Source organism: Mauremys reevesii, linkage group 1 (assembly GCF_016161935.1).
Source record: "Mauremys reevesii isolate NIE-2019 linkage group 1, ASM1616193v1, whole genome shotgun sequence".
Lineage (NCBI taxonomy): Eukaryota > Metazoa > Chordata > Testudines > Geoemydidae > Mauremys > Mauremys reevesii.
Window position 1 is genome coordinate 43,182,702 of NC_052623.1, and position 17,954 is coordinate 43,200,655.

Here is a 17,954-nt window from a genome sequence, read left to right on the forward strand (position 1 = left end):
ATTCTAACACTTTAGTACATCTTACTGTGTTCTGAACAAAATAAATAGCCATACACATCACAAAATCTCCAAATTTTGGGGACGTCTTAAAAAAAAAAAAAGAGAGAATTTACATCTGAAAAATAATTGCATGAAAGAGTGATCTTTAACGTGATACATTCTGGGAGGAACTTGTAGGGGCATCAATAATGTATTGCTGGGGGATGGAAATGACAGAACTCTTCAGGGGAACTAGATTTTCTGCACCTTTTGGATGACTTCAACTTAAATTTCAGTGTTTTATCCTTTGTAAATATGCTATAGTTGATACAGTTTTTTCCTTTGGAAATAACTATTTTATCGATTTGCCCTTTTTACTAAATTATGGTGAAATTTGAAAAGTTAGCTAAGATTAGGAGGAACATCACTTGGGGACAATGTCTGAACTTAAAGTGATGGATTTAGGGCAGGATATAACGTTAGTTCGTTGGGGCTACTCTCAGGTGGTAACATGATCTAGTCAAAGCCTCTGTGATTTCAAAGTCATTCTTACGTTTATAAAATTAGCCAACACATTATTGTGCAGTTTTTAATCTATTTTGTTTTATATTTTGGGTTCAGATATTAGGTTGAAGAACACATACAATGTACACTCCATGAACCAGTGTTCCAAGGATCCTCTAAAGAAAAAACACTACAAAGCCCTTCATATACCAGTTGGGAGGGAAAGAGGGCACATAAAAGGGTTAAAAAGAGGTTTGCATTTCTACCACATGCTCTATTGTGTGAACATATGCATAAGTCTATTGAAAGTTTTCAGAAGATGGGCAGGCCACCAGTTGCTGGTCTCCTGCAGTTCCAGTAGACATCTGTTGTCCCAGAGCATTAACCAATCTGTTCAATGGGACATCCTTCCTTTGTTAGATAGAGTGATGCAGACAACAGTACTCCCTTGAAATACAATGGTAATTAAACATACAGAAACTACTGCAGGAGGTATTTATTACATATTCATTATTTTATTTGCATTGTTGCAATATCTTTGCCTTTTGGGAAGCTAGGACATTTGTTTCTATATTGGTAGTCTGAAATTCTCTATGACAAACTATATATATATATTTTTTTTAACAAGCTGTGGTCTAAATATTTACTGCTTGCTGTTTAGAAGATCTAGGAATAATTTAAGTATCCTTGTGTAAAAAAAACAAACTCTTTCACTGTTGTAGGATTTGTCTTTAAAAACATGGAAGCTCTTTTAAGAACACATTCAATTGCTATTATAAAAATTTTGTTATAACACTCTGTTTCACTTATTGCTTTTTGCACCATGTAAAGTTTGCATTAAACTATTATGAATTTCAGCAGTAACTGGACAGCTTTCGTAATATTAAAAGTTTAGATCTGTTTCCACCTGACCTCTTGAACAGTAGAAATGTCTAGTTCAAAATAAATTAATGCTGGTAGTTAGTGGAAAATAGTTTTGCTACTGAATTTGAAGAACAGTAGAAGGAAAAAGGATGCAATTCTGTAACGTAATGGCATTGTATTCTTCCACAGTGTTAAATGTAAACTCCTTACTTAACAAGTGTGTTTGATGATAAATGGGCACAGTATTTGATGATGATAGTAATCCTATAATAATGGAGCCTGTTTAAATATGAAGCCACATTTGGTTTCATAGCTTTGAAGGGGGAGGGTTATGATTTGCAGGCATTTTGGTGTAAAGAATATAAGTACGTATGCATTCGTAAGTTAGGAACCCTTCCTTTTCTGTGTAATGATTGGATTGCTGTTTATCACACAGAATAGCTAATGGAAATTTATCTATTTTATATTTAAATTTTTTATAAATTCAAAAATTATTGCTTAGTAGTTGTATTGAAATCATAAGAACTAAGTACAATCATTTAGTTATTGGGTTTATTTCTTTGGCCACTCATTTGTGTTGATACTTTTTTATTATTATATCTATATATAAAATACAAATAAAGTATATCAACACACACATACACACACTCAAAATAGTTCATAGCAAGTATTTTCATCTAGATTACATGGTATCTATAAAGTTATACTGAGAACATGGTTTATAAGAAAAGAGTTTTATTGAAAATAAAGGACACTTAGAGAGCTTTTACATTTTTATGTTACTCCTTGAACAAATTCATTCTCTTTATTTCTTCTGGACTTCATTATGCTGTCAACAGGTGCATTAACATTTGGCTGAAAGAAGCAAAAATAATTTAGGTTAGTTTGCTCAGGTAGAGTGACTGCCATTTCTCTCTTCACTATCTAATAAACTCTGTTAGGATTTAATTATGATATCTAATTTTCATCATTATAATCAATGAATATTGTATAGGACATTGTGTTGGGAGCTCCCAAGCCTAACATTCTAAGGAGGTGCTGCAGCAGATTATTTGCTGCCTATCACAGATGCTGTAGAATTTGTCTGAACATACATAGAACTTGCATGCAGGTCTGACAGCAGGAATAGTATGCTGCTTATGCAACACTTAAAGGTAGTATTTCAGAATCCTTATGCTTTGTTGTTGTAGTGGATTTTTATATTAAAAACACTAGTCAAAATAACAATAGTATGCTTAAGTCAATTAAATACTATTTGTGTGGGCTTTGAAAGCTGCAACTGCTGTAGTATCTCTTTGCAGAAGAGAAGGTTACTCACCCAGTGCTGTAACTGAGGTTCTTTGAGATATGTGTCATTCTGAAAGAATATTATGTTTATAGTTACAATAAAACTTTAATGAGAAACAATTAGAATATGACATCAGGAAATAACAATACATTAGTCTTAACTAATTTAAAGGTATGTCAAGATAGGTTTATCCTGTTCTGATAGTGTCCAAAAGAAAAGTACTACTTTTAGTTCAGTGCTAAAATGGCATTTCACAGTACATGGATTTGGGCAGTGACCCATTATCTTGGTGTATTCTATTAGGGCAATACATGAGCTGACCTAACTTTTCAGTCCAGCTTAAAAATGTTGCCCATTAAATATACTTCCTCCAGTCGGAGCAGATTGTGGGGTTTATGGAACAATGATGTCGGAGCGTCCAGATTGGTTTGGCAGCTGCATTGTTCTCAGAGGGTAAACCAGACGCACTTAAGTCCCAGTCTTTTTCATAGGCTTTTGTTCATACCAAATTATTCTTTCACTGTGCTTGCATTCATGATGGCATGTTAAAGGAGTGCATCCTAGCAACTAAAGGCTGGTTGCTAGGCAGCCTAGCTTCCAATAGGTTTTTCTTGTTTAAGATACTTTTTGGTGGCAGTTCTATGAAGGCCACAGTGTGGGTTTTTAACTGTATCCTTTTATTGAGATACTGTTGTGATTTGTTACTGGCACTAGGCTATCCAGTGTATTACAGTAGTTAATAAATCACCAAGTGTAAAGGTTCACTTCCTAAATTCCCTTTGTATTTAATCTGCAGTACTGCTTGAACTCATAAAGATCCCTATAAAGAAAACGAACATTGACTGATATACTGCAAGAGACAGCATCACAATCACTCTGCCTTTTAACTAAATCAGGTCTATACAGAAAAATGTATTCTACTTTTAACTTCTATCAGTCTAAACTAGATTAAAAAATGCTCTTTGCTTTCCAACCAAAAATGGTAAGTTATCAAGTAGGACAATCTAGTTAATAGAGCTATTTACTGAAAATCTGTACTGCTGTGGAGATGTCCTAACAATGCTTTTAAAAACTTTTTTATTAAATCATGGTTGGCATTTTCACTTCTCTCACATTTGTCTCAAGAGAAGTCTTCATGAGTTGTCATATGTATATTCTGTATACTTTATTTTTTCCCCAGCAAATGAAATAAAACTCCGCAAATAACTCAGTACTCTTAAATATATATGATTTATTTATTGGGTTGGGAGGTTATTTATTCAAACAGAAGAAATTTTGTATCTTGGGTAAATTTAAACTATGGATAATTGTTAATAGAATGGAGAAAATGGAGTTGTGTTTAATACAATGAAATCACACTGAGAAAAATCAATCTGGTTTGTGGCCACGCTATATATGACATTCAAGCACTACCTTCTGTGTATGTATCTTGCTTAATTTTTGTCCTGCATGAACTAGAAGAGCTGTTGTTTGTTTTCTGTTTCATCCTTATCTAATTCATGTTACTGTTTTAATGTTAGTCCTGCAATATGAGCAATTTAGCCCACTTTTAACAATGAGAGAGAAGCAGACAACTTTACTTTTTCATAACAGAAACAGTTCTGCTTTATGCCAGAATTCTCTTTCAAGAGAACAAAAAGTAAAGGAAGTAATACGTTCCTTTTAAATAGATTATGGAGATAACTTTTATGAGGAAATAGATGTTTGAAAAATTGTTAATCTACAATAATGTGAACTCCTCCAGTAAACTTGGGTGGGTGGGGCTTTTATGAGGCACAGAAAACCACAATCCACTTTATTCCATATCTCCTATATACTTTCCATCTCTGCATTTAGGCCCTGATCCAGAAAAGTACTTATGCACATGCCTATGCCTAAGCTTAAGCATGTAACTAGCCACATTATTGAAATTAATATTTAAGTGCTTTGCTGGATTGCTCTCATTTACTTCAGTAGACTTTGAATCAGCCCATAGTTCTAAGTCTTGCTTTGTTTTAGTCAGAAGTGCTACTTTGAGAATATTCAAAGTGTTTCTTGATTTGCCTGGACTTTATAAAGGAATTTAGGAATGTGTAGTGATGTTTACCTGACTGAATGAAAACTCTGTTTCAGGATTCATTGGATTATGTTTATTCTATCATTAACCCATTTCCTGTAAGGTGGCTTTCTAAGCATATTTTCCTAATTAGTGAAATATAAAGGGGAACAAAGGGGACCCAAGGAACTATAGACTAGTCAGCCTAATTTTGATATCTGTAACGTTACAAATTATTAAACAATCAATTTATAAGCACCTAGAGGATATTAAGTTTATAAGTAATAGCCAATATGGATTTGTCAAGAACAAATCATGCCAAACCAACCTAATTTCCTTGTTTGACAGGGTTACTGGCCAAGCGCATAGAAAGCAAGCTATAAACAACATATATCTTTATTTCTAGTAAGCCTTTTAACACAGTTCCACATGACAGTCTTATAAGCAAACTAGGGAAAGTGGTCTAGATGAAATTATGATAGGGCAAATGCAATACTGGTTGTTAGACTGTATTTAAAGAGTAATTATAAATTGCTGTCAAACTGGGGCAGAGGCAGAGAGGGGAGGAATATCTAGTGGGATTCCACAGAGGTCTATTCTGGGTCTGATACAATTCATTATTTTCATTAATGAATTGGTGGAGTGGAGAGTATAATTATAAAATCTGTAGATGACACCAAGATGGGACTGTGGCTAGCATGTTGGAGAACAGGGTTAGAATTCAAAATGACCTTGACAAATTGGAGAATTTGTCTGAAATCAGCATGTTGAAATTCAGTAAAGACAAATGCAAAGTACTACACTTAGGAAGGAAAAATCAAATGTACAACTATAAAATGGGGTATAACTCAATACTGTAATACTTCAGAAGAGGATCTGGGGGTTATAGTGGATCACAAATTGAATATGAGCCAATAGTGTGAAGCAGTTGCGAAAAAAGGAAAACTCATTCTGGTGTGTATTAACAGGAGTGCTGTACGTAAGACACCGGTGGTATTATCCCACTCTACTCGGCATGGTGAGGTCTCAGCTGGAGTTCTATGTCCAGTTCTGGGCACCACAGTTGAAGAAAGATGTGGATACATTGCAGTGAGTCCAGAGGAGAGCAACAAAAATTATAAAAGGCTTAAAACACAACATATGAGGAGAAGTTAAAAAAAACTGGGTATGTTTAGTCTTGAGAAAAGAAAGAGGGGACCTGATAAGTCATCAAAGATGTTAAGGGGTGTTATAAAGAAGATGGTGGTCAGTTGTTCCCCATGTCCACGGAAGGTAGGACAAGAAGGAACGGGCTTAAGCTTCAGCAAAGGAGATTTGTTTGATATTAAGGAAACCTTTCTAACTATAAAGGAAGTTAAATTCTGGACTAGGCTTACAAGGGAGATGGTGGAATCCCTGCCCTTGGAGGCTTTTAAGAACGGGTTAGACAAACACCTGTCAAGGATGGTGTAGATGTACTTGGTCCTGCCCTGGTGAAGGAAGCTAGACTAGATGACCTCCTGAGGTCCCTTCCGACCCTACCTTTATATGATTCTGTGATAATATAGTAATATTCTAGTTCCTTTGTATTAAACGGAAGGTCTAAGCCACTTAGCATAAAAACTTTTCCATAGCAGTACTCGTATGTTTTATAGCTGCATTTCTTATTTATTACACTGTTTAATAATAATATCTTTGAGACTACATCCACACTGGAAAACAAAAAAACCCACAACAGCAAATCTCAGAGCCAGGTCAACTGCCTTGGGCTCACAATATGAGCCTAAAAATAGCAGTGTAGTTATTCCTGCGTAGGCTGGATCCTGGGCTCTGAGACCCATCCCTCTTGCCTGAGCAGAAATATTTACACTGCTATTTTTAGTACATAGGGCGGGTGTAGTCAGCTGACCAAGGGTCTGAGACTCATGGCCACGTTTTGGGGTGGGTTGGTTGGTTGGTTTCTTTTGCAGTGTAGGTATACCCAGTGACAGAATATCACAGTTACTTTAACTCTGAACAAAAGACTCCTGTCCAGACACTACTTTATTTTCAAACAACTTTTAAGGAAAACCAGTTTATATAAAAACTATTTTTTGAATGTATTCATCAGTTTAGATGTAAATACTTTTTGAAAACTGTTTAATAATAATAATACTCTGTTCATCAATCAAACAGGATTGGAAAGTTCTCTCTGTTTGAAGAAGTGTATGAAACTTGCTGCACGTAAACACTAGTTTGTTTACAAATGCAACCAAACTTTAAGTGAAGAGGGAATTTCCTCGAATGTGAAGGTATTTTTAAGTTGGCAAAGAAGCAGAGTCCCAAAGGAAACAACAAGAAACCCCAAAACAAAATAAGAGCTAACTAGTTACAACACTTTTATTTCTTCTGTAGGAATACGGGACACTTTATATTCAGGAATACAGGAAAAACAGCAAAGTGGAATCGAATACATGCAGCAGCTTCATGGGCTTGAAGGATCATCTGGGGCATGACCTAGGCCATCTTTATGTGGAGCGCACTGACACACAAATAAATGCAGTTGGATCTTGGTCAATGGTGGAGAAACCAACAATGGATAAAGTTAACTCTAGGAAGGAAGATGCAGATAAGGAGGCATCTGAGGAGACTGGAAGTTCCAGTTGTGATTCAGAAGAGAGCACAAATTCTGATAACGAGTCAGAGAGACTGAATAATATTACAGCAGAATCACATCATCTACCTAAGATTCACCGACAACTGTGCAGGTCTCCCTGCTTACAGCCTCATGTACTAAAACGGAACGAAATCTTACAAGACCTTAAGATAGAGGAGGCACAGATAGGATCTAAGGAAGTAAAGAAGCCCCCTGATGTGGTGAAGGAATATCAAACCAAACTGGAGTTTGCACTTAAGTTAGGTTACTCTGAAGAACAGGTTCAACTTGTGCTAAATAAGCTTGGCACTGATGCTTTAATCAACGATATTTTGGGAGAACTTGTCAAACTTGGAAATAAAACTGAGACTGACCAGCCTGTAAATAATGTTAACGCTAACATAATGCGTGAGGCATCTTCCATAGAGTCTCAGAGGTCTGAGTCTCCACTTCAGGAGGATGTGACTGAAGATGGAGATAACCTGAGGCCAATAGTTATTGATGGCAGCAATGTGGCAATGAGGTATGTGGCAATGAGGCATTGATTTACTGATAGATTACATTACCTTACCTATTATATGGAAATTGCATTCTCTTGCCCAGTTAGAGCACTGATGTGCTGTATGATTACACATCTATAACAGTACATTGGTTCTCATTTGTATAATCACAGTATGCTTATTTTTCATGAATGTAGTATGCAAACCACTGTATTCAAAGGGCCATTAGCCAGTCAGAGTGCATTATCAGTATATTGCAACTATACATTAATTATGCAGATCTCTCTACTTTGGCTATTATTAAATTCTCTCCACTTTGATCAATATTAATTATAGATCTGAAAAAGTGAACAATGAGGGGGCACGTTTGATAAAAGACATGAAATTAGTATAATCTCTCTTGAAATCAGAGAAACCTATGAGGAATTTAAGAGGGATCTAACAAAGCTAAGTTTATGGGCAGCAACATAATACAAGAACAAGGAAACATCCAGTGAAAGACAGTAAATTCAAACCTGATCAAAGAAAATTCTTTACTCAATGCCACTAGGTATCACTGAAGCCAACTGTTTAGCAGGCACCATTTCTATGAATAGTTGCACCATCCAAAGTTATCTATGATAAGGTAAAATAGCTGGGGTATAACCCCTCATGCTTCAAGTCATAAATCAAACACTAATGGATTGTCTTAGTAAAAAAATTATCCTATTGGGTAGGTTTATTCCACAATGAGGCATCTTTCCTCTGAAATAGCTGGTACTGGCCACTGTCAGAGATAGGATACTGGACTAGATGTTGCAGCAATTCCTGAGACTGCAGTCTTCAGAATTTCAATGACATGCCCACAGAAGAACATGTCTGCACACCTCACACATCCATCTTCACCTGTAACTGTAGATAAGGAAATACTCTTGGGACTTGTCTATATTATCTGCTGGATCGATGGGCAGCGATCGATCCAGCGGGGGTCGATTTATCACGTCTAGTCTAGATGCGATTAATCGACCACCAAGCTCTCTCTCGTCGACTCCGGCACTCCACCAGGGCGAGAGGCGCAAGCAGAGTCTATGGGAGAGTGTCAGCAGTCGACTTACTGCAGTGAAGATACCACAGTAGGTAGATCTAAGTACGTCAGCTTCAGCTACATTATTCATGTAGCTGAAGTTGCGTGACTTAGATCGACTCCCCGCCAAGTGTAGGTCAGGCCATAATTGTGCGTAGGATGGAGCTGGCCTTCTTTACTGGTCAAGGAGGAGTGGAGGAGGGAAGGACTGAAGATACTGGGATGAGAAACGTCAGAAATCGAGGTGGCCATACTTTATGTGGGCGTATGGATAAGGAATTGTTTGGAGCACAGGGATTTATACTAGCCAATCCTACTGTAGTATTTAGAAGGAAAAGCCATTTCAGCATAGTAATAATTTGTGGATACTTCTTGTTATCTTAGTAGTAAAACTTGGTATAAGAAACTTCATGGCTTGGGGCATCTGAATTTATTTAGTTCATGATCGTAATTACGTGGTAAACAGAGTATTGTCAAATGTAATTTAAGTATAGATAACTCTAGCAACTGGATAATTTCAGTTGATTTAATTAAAAGCAATTAACCCGTAAATGCAGGTTGCTACCTTTTTTCCAAACTCTGAATGCTAGTATTTCCTATCCGCTCACCTTTTCATTTCTTTGGCCAAGTTGCACATCTGTTTAGTTTTCTCCTAATTCTTTCCATGTGATATGCTGTGTCTTGTTTTTTAGCTGTCTCTTACTATAAAAGAGCCTGATTGTAAATACTGAATATGTTCAAGTTAACATAACAAGTAGACAGTATCCTAATACTCTAACTAAAAGTGATCCAGAGACTTCTGAAATACATCCACATTTTGATTAAAACTTAATTTTACATGGTTACAGAACTGTTTTTATAAAATGTTTAGAAGTGTCCTTTTTAGCAAAAACAGAGATACAGGTTTGGAAGACTGCCATTATAGTTTTGCTCATTGTTGGTTTATTCCTTCTTAGTTTCTTAACTGTTAAAGCCAAATCCTTCACTGCTCTGTGACAGCTTTGTGCTAATCTGTTGATACACAGATGCCGTAAAGATGGTTGAACCAATGTTAAGGATTACCTCTGTGTACAGGAATTCTCAGATGGGGCTTGACTGGGGGGAAAAGGGGTCATTGGTTAAGGGATCCCTGTGCCTTGAGTATCCCTAGCAGCAATTTCTGGAACCCAAATGGCCCCTAGGTGCCAGGAGCAGCATCTCTAATCTGGACCTGATTACTGACCCAGCACTAAAGCAGTTTGAGGGAAGCAATACTGGCACACTTGTTATAAGCCTCACTTCCCTACACGTTACACCAGACACCCCTTGGAAGCAACTGAGAACTTGGCCATCCATTTTTAATAGACACTCAACTCTATATAAATTCAGACATGCAGACTTTCCTGTGTTCAGTTGTTGCCTTAACCACCCCTGTGAAATGAGTCAAATTTGAATGTGTGCTGTGCTACATAGAACCCAATTTGATTAAAACAGGTATTTTTCTGCAGCAAGATGCTGCACCAAAAAGTCAGAAGCTTGCAGTATCTTTTGTGGGTTTTCATGGCATGTAAAAGACACTCATGATAATTATAGGCTAGATTCTGGTTTTTACAACCAGAAGTATGTTGAACAAGGTGCAGAGAGGCTGGGCTGTTTTATAGTGTAGAATTTTGGATGACTTTGCCACAATTTCTCTATCTAGATCAGTGGCCCCTAAACTGTGGGGCATCACCCCTTGTGGGGACAGGGAGAGAGTGTCACCCAGCCCTGTTCTGTCTGCTACCTGGCCCCTCTCCCAGCCCCTGGCTCCAGCCATAGCTCTACTCCAGCCCTTGCTCTGACCCCAGGCCAGCTCTGCCCTCATTTCCCTCTCTGCCCCTATCCCCAGTTCTGCCACCAGCTTTGCCTTCAGCCCAAGATCCTCTGCTGAGCTACCTGTGCAGTAATGGAGTGGGGGTGTAGACAGATTCCATTACTGGTAAGGGGGGGCACAATCAGAGACGTTTGAGCACCACTGATCTAGATATTTCAGTGATGTGATGTGTATGAATGAGTGGTGAGTACCTGCATATGCTTAATCGGCTGTTCAACTATCATTGCAGTGCATGCTTTCCCCACTCCTCATTACACCTAGTTGCTTGATGTTAAGGAGCCATGATACTTCTTGCCTATTTTTGAATAGCTAGCGGGAGACAATGACTGTATTCCTGAAAAATATTGTGCATACTTCCTGACTGGGAATGAAAGATCTGGGGAGGCATCCTCTTTCCCATCTTGTATAACCTACCGCACGCACATACGCTTCTCCAGGATCTGTAGTTTTATTTCTGTACTCTTGTGTCCACAGGCAAGAAGAGATAATCACGTGATATGATAGCATTTAGCTACTACAATGGTGGAATAGAATAGAACCTAAATGGAAAGTGCTAATTTATCTGAGAGATCTAATAGGCCTATTAGGGAAAATACACTGTGGGTAGGTTCTGGACTAACAAATCACCAGAGACATGGATGGTTTAAATAATGTTGATGTCTTCAATCCATCTAACTGATATTTTGACATGGCTTCTCTGGTAGTTTGTCCTCTAAACTGAAAACAGTGGATGAGTTGGTCCTCTGATATTACTGGTCCTCTTGTATTATCTTCAGATATTGACTGAAGTAGTGAATTGGTTTGTTAAGCTGCTGCCTGCTGAATTGGTGGTTTGTAGTTTAGTACTACCTAATGAATGCTCATAGAAGATTTACTGGGCCACCTGAGCTTTTTTTTTTTTTTTTTTTGTTAATTCTCTTAGCTTTCATATTGCCATTGATTTTAGTTACTTGGTGTAAGAGAGAAGTTAACCATAAGCAGTTACACCTAACACATGGGAAACTGTCATTGGAGTGTTCTTGCAGGTTCGATTTTTCTTTTTGTGTAAATTGTAAAACTTGTAAAAAGCAAGTCCGGCAGCAACCAAGAATGGATATTTTAAATTCTTTTGAGATTGTTGCTGCCCTCTCTGTCTGCTGTACATCTATACAAACTAACTGTAAGTGGCAAAATCCTCAAATGGCAAAAGATATTATAGTAAATAAAAGGCTTCTATGGCACTTGTGGTTCAGTCCTGCTGTATCTAAGCAATGATACACATGGTCCTTTCAAAGTGCTATATAAAACTGATACTGCATACTGTGAGGTGTTATTTACATGCAGATGATTATATTACTATTTTGTATTACACACATCAGTACACTTTGCCCACAGAATAAAACAAACATTTCTCCATTACTGAATAATGCTACCAAAACCTGTGTCAATATTCTCTTACGATATGAATTGCAAATTGGTTGATTGTCACTCTCCCCATTGTGCCTACATCTTTTAATCAATCCCTGTTTTATAGCCTTTAAAAAATTCAAATTGGAGTATCTCTGTAAGAAACGAGTATTCCATACTTCTCACAATATCAAAAAGTCGAAATAATCCTAAATTGCCTTTTTAAAAAAAAAAAAGTGAATGGACAGATAATTGAGGCTATTTGACCTATCCCTTGAAAAACAAAATGTGTTAATCTAATGATAGTTGTTTATATTCTAAATATTTATTTCTAAAAATTATACTACTGCAATATTGCCAACTGCAGAAGTTAAAAAATTGAGTCTGGCCCCAACTCACAAGATTTATTTTTTAATTAAACAATTTGGATGTTTTTTCTAACTCTGCTGAATCCCAATATGCATGTGAAAATGAGTGTTGCCAATTTATAATCAGAAATATGATTGACACCCCATATCAATTTTGTGACTCAGCATACACATTAACTCTGCACCCTCAGCCCCACATCAACTCCACATACCCAACCATACAACAATTCTGCACCTCCCAGTCCCATATCTGCCCCTTGCCCAATGTGCATATTTGTTCTTTTTGCTGTTCCAGAGGTTCTTCATTCTTTCCTCACAAGCCTCATGGAGAGGCAGCTCTAGGGGGTCCTCTTCTCCACCTTAACAGGACTGTGTTGGGGAGGATTAGAGGGGAGGAGAGAACAGCTGGTCCATTTTTCATAGAAGTTGGAGGAGGGAGCAGAAAAAGCCCAATTTCTGCTCTCTCTCTTCCCTTTCCTCCATTCAAACACTTCTCTCAGCTCCTAAAGAGGCAGGGGAGAGAGCTCTGCCTGTCTTCTGCAGCATAACACCAAGAAATAATGAAGAGTTGTTGTTTGCATAGGATGTGTACACTGCATGTCGTGCTTCTGCAGTGCCAAAAGAAGCAGCACAATTCAAGACAAGTACTTAGCCACAGGTAGTTACTTTTAAAAAATAAGATAATTCATCTACATGTTGCTAGTTCTGCACTTTTGTCCCATTTTGTAGTCTGAAATTGCCTAAGTGGATGTTTTTGCTTGTTTCTTTAATAATAGAATTTCAGATTTTACAAAGATGTTTTTCTGTTAAGCAGTTCCACACTTAAAATGCTCATCTGTGCTCAAAAAGATAACTTCACAGCTTGACTGAAATCTTCCTCTGAGAATAACACAAACTCAGACACAGAATAACCAAATAGCCCATGGTATATTTGCCACCAACATCACTTCTGGGACTTCAGTGAGCTATTAGACACTATATTTTCTTCCTTCAGTTCCCAGCTTTGGCTTTTTAAAATATTCTCAATCACATTACCTCCTCCTGTCGTCTTAAGCAAAATAAGTTAGAGCAACAAAAAGAACCACATTTGACAGATGCTAGACTCTCAAGTAACCATGGTTGAACAGAACAAAAAGTAATGTATAATAGCATAACATTTTCTTTAAGCTTCCATATAACTGGTGACCTGCTATTAACCAAAAAGTTTTGGCTTCACTCATTTGAGCTAGATGTAATTTCCATCTAACAATCCAAGTGCGTATTTCTATCAAACGTCAGCAAAGTTCCTCAAGCTCTGTGGCTTGGCTGTCCTTCCTTGCTGAGTCTGTGCTAAGGTAGTCATGATATTTATCTTTCAATGACAGTTATCCATGAGCCAAATGTGGCAGTTCCTATGTCTTTCACTATCTTGAGGCCACTTCCAGGAATATGCGGTACTATTTTCCCAGCAAGAACTGTTCACATGGATAGGCTCTCACTAATAGCAAGTTACGGGTGCAACTTCTCTTTAAATCCTTTTAGAACTCTCCAAGTTGTAGATGGATGGTTCTTACTTCAAGAGATGTCCCAGTGTGCTCTGTGCTAGTGACAGAACCCTCACAGGAATATAGAGTGAGCTCATGTAAGTGGTGTTTTAAAATATGTCAGTTTGCAACTTTTTTTTAAAGAGATTCCAAAGGATATTTAAAAATAAAATACAACCTGACATATATTTTAAAATTGTATATGCCTGTTATCACATGCTCCAGTGAGACTCTATGACAGACATGTGGGTACACCTAGCATAACTCATTCTAGGACATCTCTGAAACTTTTCTGGTCCTAAAAAGAATAATGTTCTAAAAGTCTCCTTTACGTGTGGTACTACTGTGGGTCCCCTGGCTATTTGGGATATTTAGCATGTAACCACACATTCATTTAAAAAAAATCAAAGTATTTGTAGGACAGTAGCCTAACATGCTGTTCCCAGAGATATAGAAAAATGCTTATACACACAGAAGGAAGCAAACATGGGAGAGCCAAATCCAGGAATGTTCATGGGGAAAATTTTTCCTTTGCCAAATGGGAAAAGGGCAAAATTAGTAAGTTGTTTTTTGTTTTGTTTTGTTCCTCCTCCATGTTTTTAAGAACTGTATTATACCAGAGTGGGGGTGTGTTGTTTTTTTTTATGGAGAGGTTCTTGATGCACCAAAACATACACAGCAAACTCCTTTGTTTTAAGTAAAAATGGATTTTTATACTTAGTAAAAATATAAATATGCATCAAAAATTAAAATGTAGCAGCAAGTGACCTGAAGAAAAAAAAATATTTAAAGAGAAACAATTGAATTTAAATTTCCTGTGAACTTACCAAAAACATTTATTTATATGTTACCATGTCTTTCTTACAGAAATACCTATTTTCAGATGTCAAACATACAATCTAGTGTGCTAACTGGTTTCAGCTTTACAAACAATAGTGAGATTTGTGTGTGTGTGTGTGTAGTTAAGATATTGAAATGGTAGAGCAGTTCTTTTCCACAATGATTATGAAAAATACTATCTGGAAACTAGTATCAGAGGGGAAGCCGTGTTAGTCTAGCTCTGTAAAAAGTGACAAAATGTCCTGTGGCACCTTATAGACTAACAAACGTATTGGAGCATAAGCTGTTAGTCTATAAGGTGCCACAGGACTCTTTGTCACTTTTTATCTGGAAACTGTTTCTTCCCCTATACAAACTCCACTAAAATATATGAATATGTGGCAAATTCAACACTGTGCATTCTGTGGAAAATGTATGTTCTTTTATCAGTTAGACTGTTAAACTCGTTCTCACAAGTTAGGATTGTGGATAAAAAAAATTAGCAGGATTAAAAAAATCTGATACAGGAAAAGCAAGTTTACCCTGAGTAGTTATAGTAAATAAAGTTTTTTTTGAAGGGATAGAAACCCTCCTGCTTCAGCTGGTAGTAGCTACTGTCAGAAATGGGGTACTGGACTAGAAGGGCACTGGTCTTATCTAGCACAGCAATTTCTGTATTGTATATACGATATATATTTACACAGTGTACAAGGAAAAAAATTAGTGAGTCAATATGGAGAAGGAAAGAGTTTCCAGATAGTATTTTGTTCTCTTTACAGTTTGTGGTTTGATTTAAAAAAAAAATCCATCTCTGAATAAAATGTTTGTGTGCAACAAATTTCAGTTAGCTAAGAACCTTTTTACAATAGAAGTGTTTGCAGGCCATCAACTAGAAGGCCCAGTGCAATTATAAAATGTGTGTGTGTGTATATATTCTATAACTTCCAAAATATGGGACCTTCATGGCTACCTGAATATTGCAGCATGGCACCATTGAAGTCATGCATGCATTGTATATGGTCATCTTTTTAGAAGTATATCACAACTATTTTTGACAATTTGAAGGTTTAGTGTTGTAGTTAAAATATGTAGACGCTATTTAAATTTTAGCCCGAGGGCTAAGAAAGTAATGTGAAAATGTTCTCATCACGTACTCTCACAAGCTCTTTAACTGTGATAGCCCATAGCCCAAACTTCAGAGAGTTTTTGCTCAGAAAAAAATCACTATCTTATTGCTTTTCTATTTTTTAAAATTAAAACACCACCTACCACTTGAATGAGTATATGCAATTGTAAAAAGACACCAGAGAGATAAATGAATGAGAGAGTCATTCATACCCACAGTGTAAAGGACAAATAGACACTTTTCCTCAAATCCACTAAGTACACTAAATCAAGCTGGTTCAGCAAACAACACCAAAGCAGAACACCTCAGATGGCTCAGACATTTTGTCTTTCAATACTACTCCCAGTCTGCACCTTTGTTTACATTTTTAAAGCTTGCTGCTCATCTTTGAATAGATTTCTAGACTTGAAAAATCATCTTCCCTAACAAAGAAATACAAGCACTACTTTACTTTCCAAATATTGACAAACAGGCAGCAGAAAAATAAAATTTTCCATCTCCTGTCCTCTCACCTACATGAAATACAGCTGAAGAAAGCACACAGCCAAAAGCAGAGGCAAAGCTGCACATGACAGCAGTATTCAAGAGCACTACACATTTTAGTCACACTGATATTTTCCTCACAAATATTGTAGTCAATCATCTTATGAATTCCTGTTGGATAAGTATTACCTATGTAATAATAGTGTTGGCCAAACTCCTGAGGGAGAGCTATGAAAGCTGAAACCTCGAGTGAGTTATGATCTCCTGTGTAGTCAGCAGAGCATCTAAAATTGGTGTACTGTGGCCATCATTCCAGAACTTTATATATAAATTCATAATATCAAACTCTTCTGACCCACAACAGAAATTCTATGGCATGTGTTATTCAGGAAGTCAAAGATAGTCCTAATAGATGGTCTTCTGGCCTTAAAATGTATGGGAGAAATCCTGGCCTCATTGAAATCAATAGTAAAACTCCCATTGCCTTCAATGAGGACAGTATTTCATCCTGTAAATCTGAGAAATGAAGCCATTTCTGATGTGAAACATAAAAGCTCTTTAACACAGCATGACAGTATTTAAACAACTGTTTACTGTAGGAAGTGAAAAATACCTTTACCCATTTGGAAAAAAGGGTCAGTTTGAGGTTGTTACCAGGAATTTGGGCTGGTTGCTGGAACATACAGCACTTTTTAAAAAGAGTTGTGTGTAAGATCTTTAATGACTACACATCAGGATGATGCCTAGCTCTTATATCATGCTTTACAAAAGATGTCAGTATCATTTTTACAGATGTGGAAACCGAGGCACAGAAACAGGGGAAGTGACTTGCCTAAAGTCACCCAGCAAACCTGGATACTATTCTTGGGTCCTGAAGTCCTGACTCCCAGTCCAGTGTTCTGTGTCTAGGCCATGAAACCTCATTTGTCTCCCATCCAAGTATGGACTAGGCCCACCCATCCTGAACATGTGAAATCTGACTGCATCTCAGTGGAAGGTGGGATGACTGGACATACTGTTGGCTTTTTGCTTTGTGTGTGTCTTTAAATCACCTTTATGCATATTAATCTGCTTACTATTTCTGGGGAGTTGTAAAGAACTTTAACAAGCCACATTATTCTCTTTTGGCCAATTAGAATCAAGAATAAGTGTAAGCTACAGTATTTCCTTTTAAAAAGCTGTTATACTGGCATATTGTGCATGTCACAATGGCAGTATGGTCATTGTTTCATAGACTTGCAGTACCCAAAGTTATAAGGGACGTCAAATTACATAATCAGACTTAAGTCCAGAATTCCAGACGAGTACTAATGAAGCTCTAAAAGTAGGGAAGAGGTATTTATAGGATCCTCCCTTCTGAATTTGTAATGGGGATACATGAGAATCAACAAGAGCATTATTATTACACTCAAATACACAAAAATGACTTTGTCATACACTGGTTTAGTTTGTGATCCTGTCTGTAGGGGCTGGCCCTGGCAATAGTAAATCAAAATGGGGCTTTTTTTTTCTTTTGGTGTTGAAGATCCCAGATCAGGTCTTTCTTGATA

At 37.1% G+C, this 17,954-nt stretch overlaps 1 protein-coding gene across 6 annotated transcripts in view; it reads left to right on the forward strand.

Annotated features, from left to right (window-relative positions):
• ZC3H12C (zinc finger CCCH-type containing 12C) overlaps window positions 1–17,954 on the forward strand; it is a 55,130-nt gene that overhangs the window by 21,822 nt on the left and 15,354 nt on the right. For 4 of the 6 annotated variants that reach the window (XM_039513145.1, XM_039513136.1, XM_039513153.1 and 1 more), the window contains one exon: window positions 7,044–7,807. In XM_039513145.1, the coding sequence (XP_039369079.1) occupies window positions 7,044–7,807 (764 nt within the window). The other 2 variants (XM_039513171.1, XM_039513161.1) reach the window with 2 other exon arrangements.